The 12,429-nt window shown below is 45.2% G+C and overlaps 1 protein-coding gene and 1 pseudogene across 2 annotated transcripts in view; one reads left to right on the top strand and one right to left on the bottom strand.

Annotated features, from left to right (window-relative positions):
* The window catches only part of IL17RA (interleukin 17 receptor A), a 33,587-nt gene that overhangs the window by 16,165 nt on the left and 4,993 nt on the right, over positions 1-12,429 (bottom strand). For both annotated transcript variants that reach the window (XM_064362811.1, XM_064362810.1), the window contains exon 2: positions 140-164. Coding sequence is in view for 1 of the 2 variants with exons in the window: in XM_064362810.1 (XP_064218880.1) it covers positions 140-164 (25 nt within the window). In the remaining variant the exon portion in view is untranslated. The remainder of the gene's footprint in view (positions 1-139; positions 165-12,429) is intronic.
* On the top strand, positions 5,528-6,281 carry LOC105718499 (peroxiredoxin-6-like; annotated as a pseudogene).

The raw sequence follows: 12,429 nt of genomic DNA on the forward strand, positions 1-12,429 counted from the left end.
TTCTCCGGGATCCCTCCTGCTGACAGCTGTAGCTCACAGCCTGAACCTGGAGTGGCATGGCAGGGCTTCTGCCAGAAGTTGGCACCAGGCCGTCACTTGATTAACAAGGTAACGAGGAGAACAGAAAAAGATGACTTACTATTCTTGACCGTGCAGTTTAGCCCCTGTGGAAAGAAAAGGGCGGTTATTACAGCTGGGAAAGGGCTAGAATTCACGTGCCAGGGCCAGATGCCCTCCCCTGGCTAGGAATGCCATGACACAGCCCGCCCTTCTCACTTTTGGGGAATAGGATGAGGAGTGAGTCCAGTGGATGGCAAAGGGAACTGGTATTTTATGAGGAACTGCTACGAAGTGGGACCTTGACAACTTTAAAAGACATTGAGAGAGTTTTCTTGGGGTATGCCAAGAAAAGGGCCCCTATATCTCCTGAGGTTTCCAACCTTCCTGGATGACGCTGCTGCAAGAGGTGCGGAAGGGATAAGGGGCAGTATTTACAGTTTCTGTGACAGATCTGTCGGGGAACATTCACTAAGTTGCCACAAAGTCTCTAGGAAACATGTACCAGGCCTTGTTCCGGGTGATCGTGATGAGGTATTATCCTCAGCCCATTTTGTAGATGAGGAAGCTGAGGCACTCATATCACATTACATTGCCTCCCTCCTGGGCCGTATGTGTTAATTTTCCAACCCTGAAGAGATCCTGATGGCCAAATGTAGCAGCCCGAGTGACAAATGCTACCAGGGAAATGTAACCATTAGGCTTATGTGCTCCTGACTGACCTACTTTGCAAAACACACACACACTCAGATACACATACACAGACACACAACTGGAACCTGGGGTTGAGTCCCCTCCCCAAGCCTCAATTTCTTCAACTATAAAATCAGAATAATCGTAATACCAACTCTGTAGCAGTGTTGAGCACTACATGACAGAAACAGAAATGCACACTTTGGGAGTGGGGGTGGGCTGGGGCTCAGGGTGTGCCTGTGGGAGTCGCTCACTAGGTCTGCATGATAAACCTTCAATGGGAATGCAGTTATGGACTACACAATGGAATGAGTACTACCAGACAGGCAGCTCCCTAGAAGCACTGGAGAATCACTATGCCCAGAACCATCTCACTGCCTGTGAAACGAGGCAAACTGTGCCCCGTGTCTGGCACAAAAGGGCTGCTCTGTGACTAATGGCCTCCTCCTCCAGAGTCTGGCATAGAGTAAGAGCTTAATGAATGGAAGCTACTTTTAGGGCCAGCAGAGGCCCCCACTCATTCAGACCTAGCAGTGCAGCCATGGCAGGCCCAGCGAGATGCTCAGGCTCGGGTATCTCCAGTTCTCTAACCGGCAAAACAGACCAAACGCATCCCAGGGTGGAAAGTCAGATGCTGAGGCAGACCGGAAATCTCAAGGCCAACAGTGACTCGTGTGAGTAGGGTGCCGGGGCTGGTACCCTCCTCTCTCTGGAGAGGGAGCAGAGAAGACCCCGTGCCACCAGGGTTCATTCACCGGGTGGATGCAGGCTGACATCCACACACACCCAGGATTGGCTCTGAACAAGCTACTGCACCTGGATCCTCCCTCTCTGGGATCCCAGTTCGTAAGTGCTCCCAACCCTGTTCAGCTCCTGCGATTAATTCTCCCCACAGGTCCTGGGCTAGCACCACGGCCCCACCAGGCGCTCCTCACATGTTCCCAGCAAAATCCATCTGACTGTCTAGGCCCACACTAATAAATGCCACTCTTTCCTGAATGGCGAGGAGATTAACTCCCCTGAAGCCTCTCATTTCTCCTCTCTCTTACAGTTCCTAGGATGTGAGGATAAGAAAGTAGTTCTTTCACCTCGAGATGGGGAGCTTTTCCAGAGAAGGCAAACAGATACACCATTTAGAGTAACTTCCTACCAGCCACTGGGAATTACTTCAAAAACACTGCAGAGGCTGGGCGCGGTGGCTCACGCCTGTCATCCCAGCACTATGGGAGGCCAAGGCAGGCAGATCACGAGGTCAAGAGATTGAGACCATCCTGGCCAACATGGTGAAACCCTGTGTCTACTAAAAATACAAAAAATTAGCTGGGCATGGTGGCGCACGCCTGTGGTTCCAGCTGCCTGGGAGGCTGAGGCAGGAGAATCACTTGAACCCAGGAGGCGGACATTGCAGTGAGCCGAGATCACACCATTGCACTCCAGCCTAGCAACCGGGAGAGACTTCGTCTCAAAAAACAAAACAAAACAAACAAAAACCCCAAAACACTGTAGGATGATGCCCATGATGAAAAGCTCTTGTCTTCATAAAGCCCAAGAGGAGAGTGGAACGGTTTGAGAACACAGTCGGCTGATTCCCAGTGCCACAGGCGGGTGTCCTCCTCTCATTCCTGAGATAGAGGGAAACAGTTTGGCATGCCCCATGGAATACTGGGTTTGGTCTTGGTTTCTGATGGTTGTGGTTGCATGTAAGTCTTTTCTTTTGGTTACTATTATGTTTACAGTTTTCATTCAAAACAACCCTGAACCTTATCAGAGATCTCTCCTCTCCAGCATGGATTAACAAACTAGGTTAATGCACCACGAGGTCATTCTTTTGATATTCTGGTAGAGTACATTTGCTAATATTTTATTTAGAATTGCATGGATTTACATTCATAAATCATATTGAGCCATAGTTTTTCTTTCTGTGTAAGATTTATCAAGTTTTAGAATTAAGTTTATGCAAGCTTTAAAAAAATGGATAGCTTTCCCTCTTTTTCTGCGGTACTGAATGTTCATCAAGAGAGAATGGCTGAATAAGGTGAGATCTAGTTTAAATGTCTATCAAACTAGAAATGGTCGAATAGATAATTGCTATCTGCTATGGAATATTATGCAAATATTAAAGAGAATGAGAATTAGTTGCATAGACCCATCTGTTGGCCTGCAGATGGCCAGAATGTGTTGATGAGTGAGGAAAAGAAGTTGCAAACAACTTTTTATGGTATAATTCCATTATTTTTTTTTTTTTGAGACAGAGTCTCGCTTTGTCGCTAGGCGCCAGGCTAGAGTATAGTGGCGTGACCTCAGCCCACTGTAATATCCGCCTCCCAGGTTCAAGCAATTCTTCTGCCTCAGCCTCCCAAGTAGCTGGGACTACAGGCACGCACCACCATGCCAAGCTAATTTTTGTATTTTAGTAGAGATGGGGTTTCACCATGTTGGCCAGGATGGTCTTGATCTTTTGATCTTGTGATCCGCCAGCCTCGGCCTCCCAAACTGCTGGGATTACAGGTGTGAGCCACTGCACCCGGCCAGTATGATTCCATTTTCTATGGAAATAAGTTATGAAAAAGACCTCCCTGAATATATGTATGAGTGTGACTGAATGAGAACAGAAATGTGAACAGGTATGTATCAGGTGTTAACACAGTTTGCTGGGGGCAAAGGGGACAGAAGCAAAGGGGATGGCATGAGAGAAGATGAGGGGAAGAAGCTTTAAGTAAAACTGAAAAATATACAAGTGAAATACAGAATAAAAATTATATTAGAGCTAATAGCGCATTCACCATGTACACACATTTTCTCCCTCTCTCCAAACAATATAACAATTCTGAAAAGAATTTTTTTTTTTTTGGTGAATTCTCAAGGATCAAAGAGCCAAACTCAGTGAAGAGATAAGAACAAATTTTTTAAAGCCCTTTCCAACTTGGGCCCAGCAGCACAGCTCCTGTAAAGAAGGGTGTTGGGGCTGAGCACGGTGGCTCACGCCTGTAATCCCAGCACTTTGGGAGACTGAGGGGGTGCAGATCACGAGGTCAGGAGATTGAGACCATCCTGGCTAACATAGTGAAACTAGGTCTCTACTAAAAATACAAAAAATTATTAGCCAGGCATAGTGGCATGCATCTGTAGTCCCAGCTGCTTGGGAGGCTGAGGCAGGAGAATCGCTTGAACCAGGGAAGTGAAGGTTGCAGTGAGCCGAGATTGCACCACTGCACTCCAGCCTGGGTGACAGAGTGAGACTCCATCTCAAAAAAAAAAAAAAAGGTGTTGGCCGGGTGCAGTGGCTTATACCTGTAATCCCGCACTTTGGGAGGCTGAGGTGGGTGGATCATCTGAGGTCAGAAGTTCGAGACCAGTCTGTCCAAGAGATGGTGAAACCCTGTCTCTACTAAAAATACAAAAATTAGCGGGGCCTGGTGGCATGGGCCTGTAGTCCTAGCTATTTGGGAGGCTGAGGTGGGAGAACTGCTTGAACCCATGCAGAGAGCCAAGATTGTGCCACCATACTCTATCCTGGGTGACAGAGCAAGACTCTGTCTAAAAAAGAAAAAAAAAAAAAAAGCTATTCTGCCACCTGTCACCAATGAGGTGGTGACACCAGAATATGACATCAGCATTCACAGGCACACCCATGGAGTGGACTTCAAGCAGTGTGCCCCTTGGGCCTTGGGCACTCAAAGAGACCCAGAACTTTGCCATGAACAGATGGGGATTCCAGACATGCTAACACTAGGCTCAACAAAGCTGTCTGGGCCGAAGGAATAAAGAACGTTCCCTACCATATCCACATGCAGCTGTCCAGAAAGCATAACGAGGATGAAGAGTCACCAAACAAACTCTATTCTGGTTACCTGTGTGCCTATTGCCACTTTCAGAAACTGGCAGTCAGTCACTGTGGATGAGAACAAACTGTTGACTGTCAAATAAAATTAAAAAACTGCAAAAATGAACAAATGACTGAATAAATAACTGTCCAAGTGGCAGCAGCGTGGGCAGCTGGCTCGTGCTGAGTGGAGGAACTTCTGTCTCAATGCTAGAAAAGGGAGTTATGGATAAGAGGCCAGGGGCCCCTCAGAACCTTACAACCCTCAGGGATTAGGGGCAGGGAGAATTAAGTGAAGGTCTACATATGGAGTGTTGTAAACCTTATGCTCTCTTTCCCTGCCCTGATCTCAGAATCCTGGCAGCCAGGCCCCAATAAAAGACCTCCAGATTTCAGCATTTAGAGGTCACCCAATAGGCCAGCTTCACCATCAGCCTGACCTCCTATACAGTAAAGTCCAATGTTCAATAAACCTTAACTACACAGAACACTTAATTAGCTTTTAGGACTTCATTCTTAAAATATCCTCAGACAGGCCAGGCGCAGTGACTCATGCCTGTAATCCCAGCACTTTGAGAGGCTGAGATGGGCAGATCACAAGTTCAGGAGATCAAGACCACCCTGGCTAACACAGTGAAACCCCATCTCTACTAAAAATACAAAAAATTAGCTGGGTGTGGTGGCACGTGCCTGTAGCTCCAGCTACTTGGGAGGCTGATTCAGGAGAATCGCTTGAACCCAGGAGGCAAAAGTTGCAGTGAGCTATCGCATCACTGCACTCCAGCCTGGGAGACCAAGTGAGACTCTGTCACAAAAAAAAAAAAAAAAAATCTCAGACAGCCAAGGATGTTTGGGATGGGATTTCGGTATGAAAAAACAGATCAAAATAAATAATTAAAAAATCCTCCTGGAAAAAAGGGAAACAGCAATGCTGTTAACATGATTAAAACAAGTAGTCCTTCATTTCATGAGAACCCCCGGGTTGGTTGCTATCCAAGCGGTGCCTCCTCAACACGGCCACTGCCATGCTCGGAGGTCTGTTTCTTGGGGACGTGGCTCCCAACTTTGAGGCCAATACCACCGTCGGCTGCATCCATTTCCAGGAACTTTCTGGGAGACTCACGGGACATTCTCTTTCCCACCCTTGGGACTTTACCGCAGTGTGCACCACAGAGCTTGGCAGAGCTGCAAAGCTGGTACCAGAATTTGCCAAGAGGAATGTCGAGCTGATTCCCCTTTCAATAGACAGTGTTGAGGAAGGCCTTGCCTGGAGCAAGGTCACCAATGATTCCAATGGTGAAGAGCCCAGAGAAGTCACCTTTTCCCATCATCGATGATAAGAATCGGGACCTTGCCATCCTGTTGGGCATGCAGGATCCAGCAGAGAAGGATGAAAAGGGCGTGCCTGTGACAGCTCGTGTGGTGGTGTTTGTTTGCGGTCCTGATAAGAAGCTGAAACTCTCTATCCTCTACCCAGCTACCACTGGCAGGAATTTTGATGAGATTCTCCAGCTGACAGCAGAAAAGAGGGTTGCCACCCCAGTTGACCGGAAGGATGGGGATAGTGTGATGGTCCTTCCAACCATCCCTGAAGAGGAAACCAAAAGACTTCTCACAAAAGGAGCCTTCACCAAAGACCTCCCATCTGGCAAGAAATACCTCTGCTACATACTCCAACCTTCAGTCTCTTGGAGAAGCTGGTGCTGAGAGCCAGAGGATGTCAGCTGCCAATCATGTTTTCCTGCAGCAGTTCTGTAATAACATCCTGGTGTCATCACAGCCAAGGTTTTTAGGGTGCTATACTACTTGCTTATTAAATGAAAATGGCACTAAAAGTTTCTTGGGACTCTTTACTCTCTGCTTTCACCAGCACTCAGTTCTGTTCATACATCAGCTCTCTCTACTGGTTCTCTTTGAAATATGTTCTGTATTTAAAACTCAAATCTTGTTGGATCTCCACAAGGCTTGTGACCAATGAGCTCATATTGGCTGATGGCTGAAAAAGTTTGCTTCACTCCATCAGAGAATGACTATCAATTTTTTTTTTTTTTGAGACGGAGTTTCGCTCTTGTTACCCAGGCTGGAGTGCTATGGCGCAATCTCGGCTCACCACAACCTCCGCCTCCTGGGTTCAAGCAATTCTCCTGCCTCAGCCTCCTGAGTAGCTGGGACTACAGGCACGCGCTACCATGCCCAGCTAATTTTTGTATTTTTTAGTAGAGACGGGGTTTCACCTTGTTGACCAGGATGGTCTCGATCTCTTGACCTCGTGATCCACCTGCCTCGGCCTCCCAAAGTGCTGGGATTATAGGCGTGAGCCACCGCGCCTGGCCCGACTATCAATTTTTTTAAATTGTCCTATCACATCCTCTCTTCTGTCACCCATTTTGAAGATCTGCAGAACTCAAGGTTCAACTTCCTCTGTAAATATCCAAGTATGAAACCCAGGAACCTAGAGTAACCCAGATGCTCTTTGATATTCTGTGTTTTGATCACAGCTGGGAAAAAAGCTTTTTAATCTTGTACCTTTCTAGTAGATAACTGAAATGAAGAGCAGGGGAAGAGACCTTTACATATTTTGCTATAAAAACTTGTGAAAAGTTTCTATCAAACTGGAGACCCTGCAGAAAAGGCTTCCCTTGGCTTGCAAGGAGGTGTAGCAGGTGTGAGCAATACTAGTGCCGTGCGCCTTTCACACAGGGTTTGCATGTATCAGCCTGCTTTCTGATGATGTGTCCATGAAAGAGTACACCATGTGAAGAGAAGAGAGAATGACTGAAAATGTTTTATTAGAGAATGCTTCTTGCAGTGGGTTGCTATTTTCTGGATTTTACTTTTTAGCAACAAATAAAACCCTTTGTTAAAACTAGAAAACAAACAAACAAACAAACAAAAAACCAAACAAGTAAAATTATTATAGTACCAAAGAGATATGACACTGCATCTGTAAGACGGGGCAGGACACCGCGGACAAACAAGCAGGCAGAGAATGAAAACTGAATCTTGAAACTCAATAGAAGTTCTACTGAATAAAAATTCAATAGAAGGGTTCGTCTATGAAATTGAGGACATTTCTCTGAAAGTAGAGCAAATAGAAATAGGAGAAAATATATGATTATTAGAAACTCAATTTGGGAAACAAAATATAATCGACTAGATTTCTAGGAGACTAATGAAAAAAACAGAAGGAAGAAATTATTTTTTAAAAAAGGAAAGAAAGAAAGAAAGAAAGAAAGAAAACATTCTGGAAGAGAAGGACACATAGTCCCTGAGCATGTAGAAAAACTCCCCTGCCCTCACATCACCACAACAATCAACACAGAAGACTTCTGTGACTACATGTTGTGGGGGTGGTTTCTTCCCACCACCAAGCTAGCCATCAGTTCTGCAGCAGGCACTGGCTGGGTGTTCTCCAATTTAATTCTGACACTATTTACAGATATCATCAGATCCCACAGGTTGAGTGCTCAGTCCTCAAGACTGCCCACCCTCTAGACACCAGTCGTAAGTCCAGGCCTCCAGAATGTCTAAGACCAACTGGCTTCAATTTGAGGTTCTCATGCTTCTCTCTTTCAGTTCAATTAATTTGCTAGAGCTGCTCAGAGAACTCAGGGAAACGCATTTACCAGTTTATTTTAAGGATATCACTAATAATACAGAAGAAAAAAATGCAGAGGGTGAAGTACAGGGGAAGGGGTACACAGCTTCCATGCCCTCCCCAGGTGCGCCCTCCTCCCCAGATGCTCCCTCCTCCAGGAACCTCCACATGTTCCACTACCTGGAAGCTCTCTGAATCAGGTTCTTTTGAGTTTTTATGGAGGCTTCACATGAGCATGACTGATTAAACCACTGGCTATTGGTGATCAACTTAACTTTCAGTCCCCTCTCCCCTTCCCAGATGTGAGGGGGAAAGGAGTGGGGCTGAACATCCCAGCCCTCTAATCCTATCTTGGTCCTTCCTATGACCAGCCCCCATCCTGAAGCTGCCTAGAGGCTGCCAGTCATCAATGAATCATTAGTATACAAAAGATACTATTTTGGAGATTATAAGGATTTTAGGAGTTTCTACGCCAGAAAAAGGGATTGAAGACCAAATACATATTTCACAGTATTACATTGCCGAATTAAAAAGGGTACTAAATGGCCTGCACAAAAACAGCAACAAAGACCCCAAATTCTGAAACTGTTGTAATTTCAGCAATAAAAAGAAGACGCAAACCCTGTGTGAAAGGCACATGGCACTAGTATTGCTCACACCTGCTACACCTCCTTGGAAGCCAAGAGAAGCCTCTGCAGTCTCCCCATTTGATAGAAACTTTTCACAATCTTTTAATAGCAAAATATTTAAAAGTCTCTTCCCCTCCTCTTCACTTCAGTTGTCTACTAAAAAGGTACAGAATTAAAAATGAGCAAGCAGAGCAGACCAAGGCCCCAAATTTTGAAACTGTTGTAATATCAGGAATAAGAAGTTCCTAAAAATTTCCAGAGAGAAAAAAATAAGCGTAATAAAAACAGATAAGAAACATAGTAACATTGACTTTCTTAGCATATGTACCGTTTGCTAGAAGGCAATGTTTTCAAAATTCTGAGGGAAAATTATCTTTAACACAGACTTTTCATACCCAGCCAAATTATCAAAAAAAGGTATGAGGGTAGAATAAAGATATTTGACACGAAAAGACTTAACATGTATGTTCCTGATATATACATAGATGTAGATATATATGTAGATCAGGAACATGATATGTGTGTGTGTGTGTCTATTTTCCATCCTCATACATATTCTTAGAAAATTACAGGAGGATATGCTCCAGCAAAATGAGGGAGTAACTCCTGAGGAAGAAGACACAACATCCAGGACATGAGAGATCTGACCATGACAGGATGTCTGTTCTCGTTTAGACACAGGTCTAGACAGCACAAACCTGGTTGGGGCTGGAGAACAGAAGGCTCTAGGAGGAAGTTCTCTGGGGAAAGGGGGGATGGAATTGATGGAATATCTGATGATTTGGCAGGGGAAATGATATGACAAGTGTGATAGAAAACAACTAAGACTAACTACATGAAAAATTAAACAAGTGAAAAATCAAAACAATTATCATCTCTGGGGCAGGAGGGGAGGGATTTGTATCAGAAAAAATATATAATCAAAGTACATTGCTGGCCGGGTATGGTGGCTCATGCCTGTAATCCCAGCACTTTGGGAGGCCGAGGCGGGCGGATCATGAGGTCAGGAGTTCGAGAACAGTCCAGTCAACATAGTGAAACCCCGTCTCTACCTAAAATACAAAAAATTAGCCAGGCGTGGTGGTGGGCGCCTGTAATCCCACTTGGGAGACTGAGGCAGGAGAACCGCATGAACCCAGGAGGTGGAGGTTGCAGTGAGCCAAGATCGTGCCACTACACTCCAGCCTGGGTGACAGAGCGAGTCCGTCTCAAAAAAAAAAAAGAGCCAGGGCGTGGTTCACCACGTTCTCTTTTCCCTCTTCCAGGAGCAGAGAGAGCATGGAGTGAAGTGCACAAGAAGCAGTCGACCCAGGTGGGATGCATAACATGGCAGAGAAATCCACCCTGTGCTGCTGAGAGACACTGCGCCGTGGGGTCAGTGTCACCTGACAGCCTGGCCTGACTGATCCCTGTGTGTGACTGGAGGTAGAGCTTGCGGTGAGCTGAGATCATGCCACTGCACTCCAGCCTGGGCGACAGTGAGAGACTCCATCTCAAAAAAAAAAAAAAAGTACACTTACTTGCCTTGGCAGTGAGGATTACTTACTTGTTATAATAATATAAATGCTGCCTATCATTTAACTAACATCATGATTTAACTATAATAAAAGAGAGAAGTGGTGGCAGAAAGATAATGTAATTTTCATCTATTGGAAGTCAATACATAATATCTGAAATTAACGAATCATGAATTAACAGTATCAGCATGTTTAGAAATATGGAGGTAAATTTCAGAAGAATTAACTAAAGGAATCATATCTAGGGAGCAGGTTTAGGGGTGGCACAGGGATCTGCTGTTTTTTTTGTTTTAAACATCTTAGTACCATTTTTAAAGGAGGATCACCATACATAACTTGATAAAAATTAATTAAAAAATAGAAGTTTGCCAAACAAATGAAAGGATTGAAAAGTAAGATAAATGAATGAAAACGTTAATTTGTTTAGGGGAAGAAAGAGTAGACATTTTTTCCTTATAATTTAGTTTCAATATAAAATTATATAACATTTTAAATAAAGCAAAAAAAAGTGTTTGGGGTCTTCTTTGGCTAAGACATATCTTGACTAACAAATTCCTTTCCAACAGTCATCCCTAATTTCAAATCCTCCATTCTTTTTTTTTTTTTTTTTTTTTGAGACAGGGTCTTACTCTGTTGTGCAGTGGCATGCTTAGGGCTCAGTGCAGTGTTGATCTCTTGGGGCTCAAGAGATCCTTTCACCTCAGTCTCCCAGTAGCTGGGACTAGAGGCATACGCCACCACACCTGGCTGTTTTGTATTTTTTTGTAGAGACAGGGTTTTGCCATGTTGCCCAGGCTAGTCTTGAACTCCTGGGCTTAAGTGCTTTGCCTCCCTCAGCCTCCCAAAGTGCTAGGATTACAGGCGTGGTGCCACTGCCCATTCTTTAAAAACAGCAGGATCAGAACATTATCTGTGAGCTACCTGCTTGTGAATGGCATTACGTGAGGCGTCCTGCAGAAAGCGGAGGGGGATTGTCATGGCAATGAAGGTGACAACAGCTGATGTTTATTGAGCTGCTCTTTTGTGCAGGCATCATGATAAGCACTTTGTACACATACCTCATTTGATCTTGACAACAATCCAATGAGCCAAGCACCCTTATCCCAACTGTGCAGCTGAAAAAACTAAGAACCAGGGAGGTTGGGTAAGTGGCCCAAGGTCTCACAGAGCTGGCACTTGCACGACGAAGTTTTGCTCCAGAATACAAGATCTTAATCACTGCTGTCTTGTCTCTTTAAATAAAAAAAAGACAAGGATGCGGTAGCTCATGCCTGTAATCCCAGCACTTTGGGAGGCCGAGGTGGGCAGATCAGGAGTTCAAGACCAGCCTGGCCAATGTGGTGAAACCCCATCTCTACAAAAAATAAAAATAAAAAATTGGCCTGGCATGGTGGCTCATGCTTGTAATCCCAGCACTTTGGGAGGTTGAGGTGGGTGGATCATTTGAGGTCAGGAATTCGCAATCAGCCTGGCCAATATGGTGAAACCCTGTCTCTACTAAAAATACAAAAATTAGCTGGGCATGGTGGTGCATGCCTGTAATCCCAGCTACTTGGGAGGCTAAGGCAGAATTCCTTGAGCCTGGGAAGTGGAGGTTGCAGTGAGCTAAGGTCACGCCACTGCACTCCAATGTGGGCAAAAGAGTGAGACCCTGTCTCAAAAAAATAAATGAATAAAATAAATAAATTGGCTGGGCATCTTGGCTCGCACCTGTAATCCCAGCACTTTGGGAGGCTGAGGCGGGTGTATCACCTGAGGTCAGGAGTTCCAGATCAGCCTGGTCAACATGGTGAAATCCCATCTCTACTAAAGATAACAAAAATCAGCTCGGTGTCATGGTGCAGGCCTGTAGTCCCAGCTCCTTGGGAGGCTGAGACAGGAGAAGCACTCGAACCTGGGAGGTTGCACTGAGCCGAGATCACGCCACTGCACTCCAGCCTGGGCAACAGTGAGTCTCCATCTCAAAAAAAAGAAAAAAAAAGCCCATAAATTAGCTAGGTGTGGTGGCGGGTACCTGTAGTCCCAGTGACTCTGGTGGCTGAGACACAAGAATTGCTTTAACTTGGGAGGTGGAGGTTGCAGTGAGTCAAGATCATGCCACAGCACTCCAGC

Source organism: Aotus nancymaae, unplaced genomic scaffold, assembly GCF_030222135.1.
Source record: "Aotus nancymaae isolate 86718 unplaced genomic scaffold, 86718_ANA_hifiasm-v0.15.2.pri h1tg000049l, whole genome shotgun sequence".
Classification (NCBI taxonomy): Eukaryota; Metazoa; Chordata; class Mammalia; order Primates; family Aotidae; genus Aotus; species Aotus nancymaae.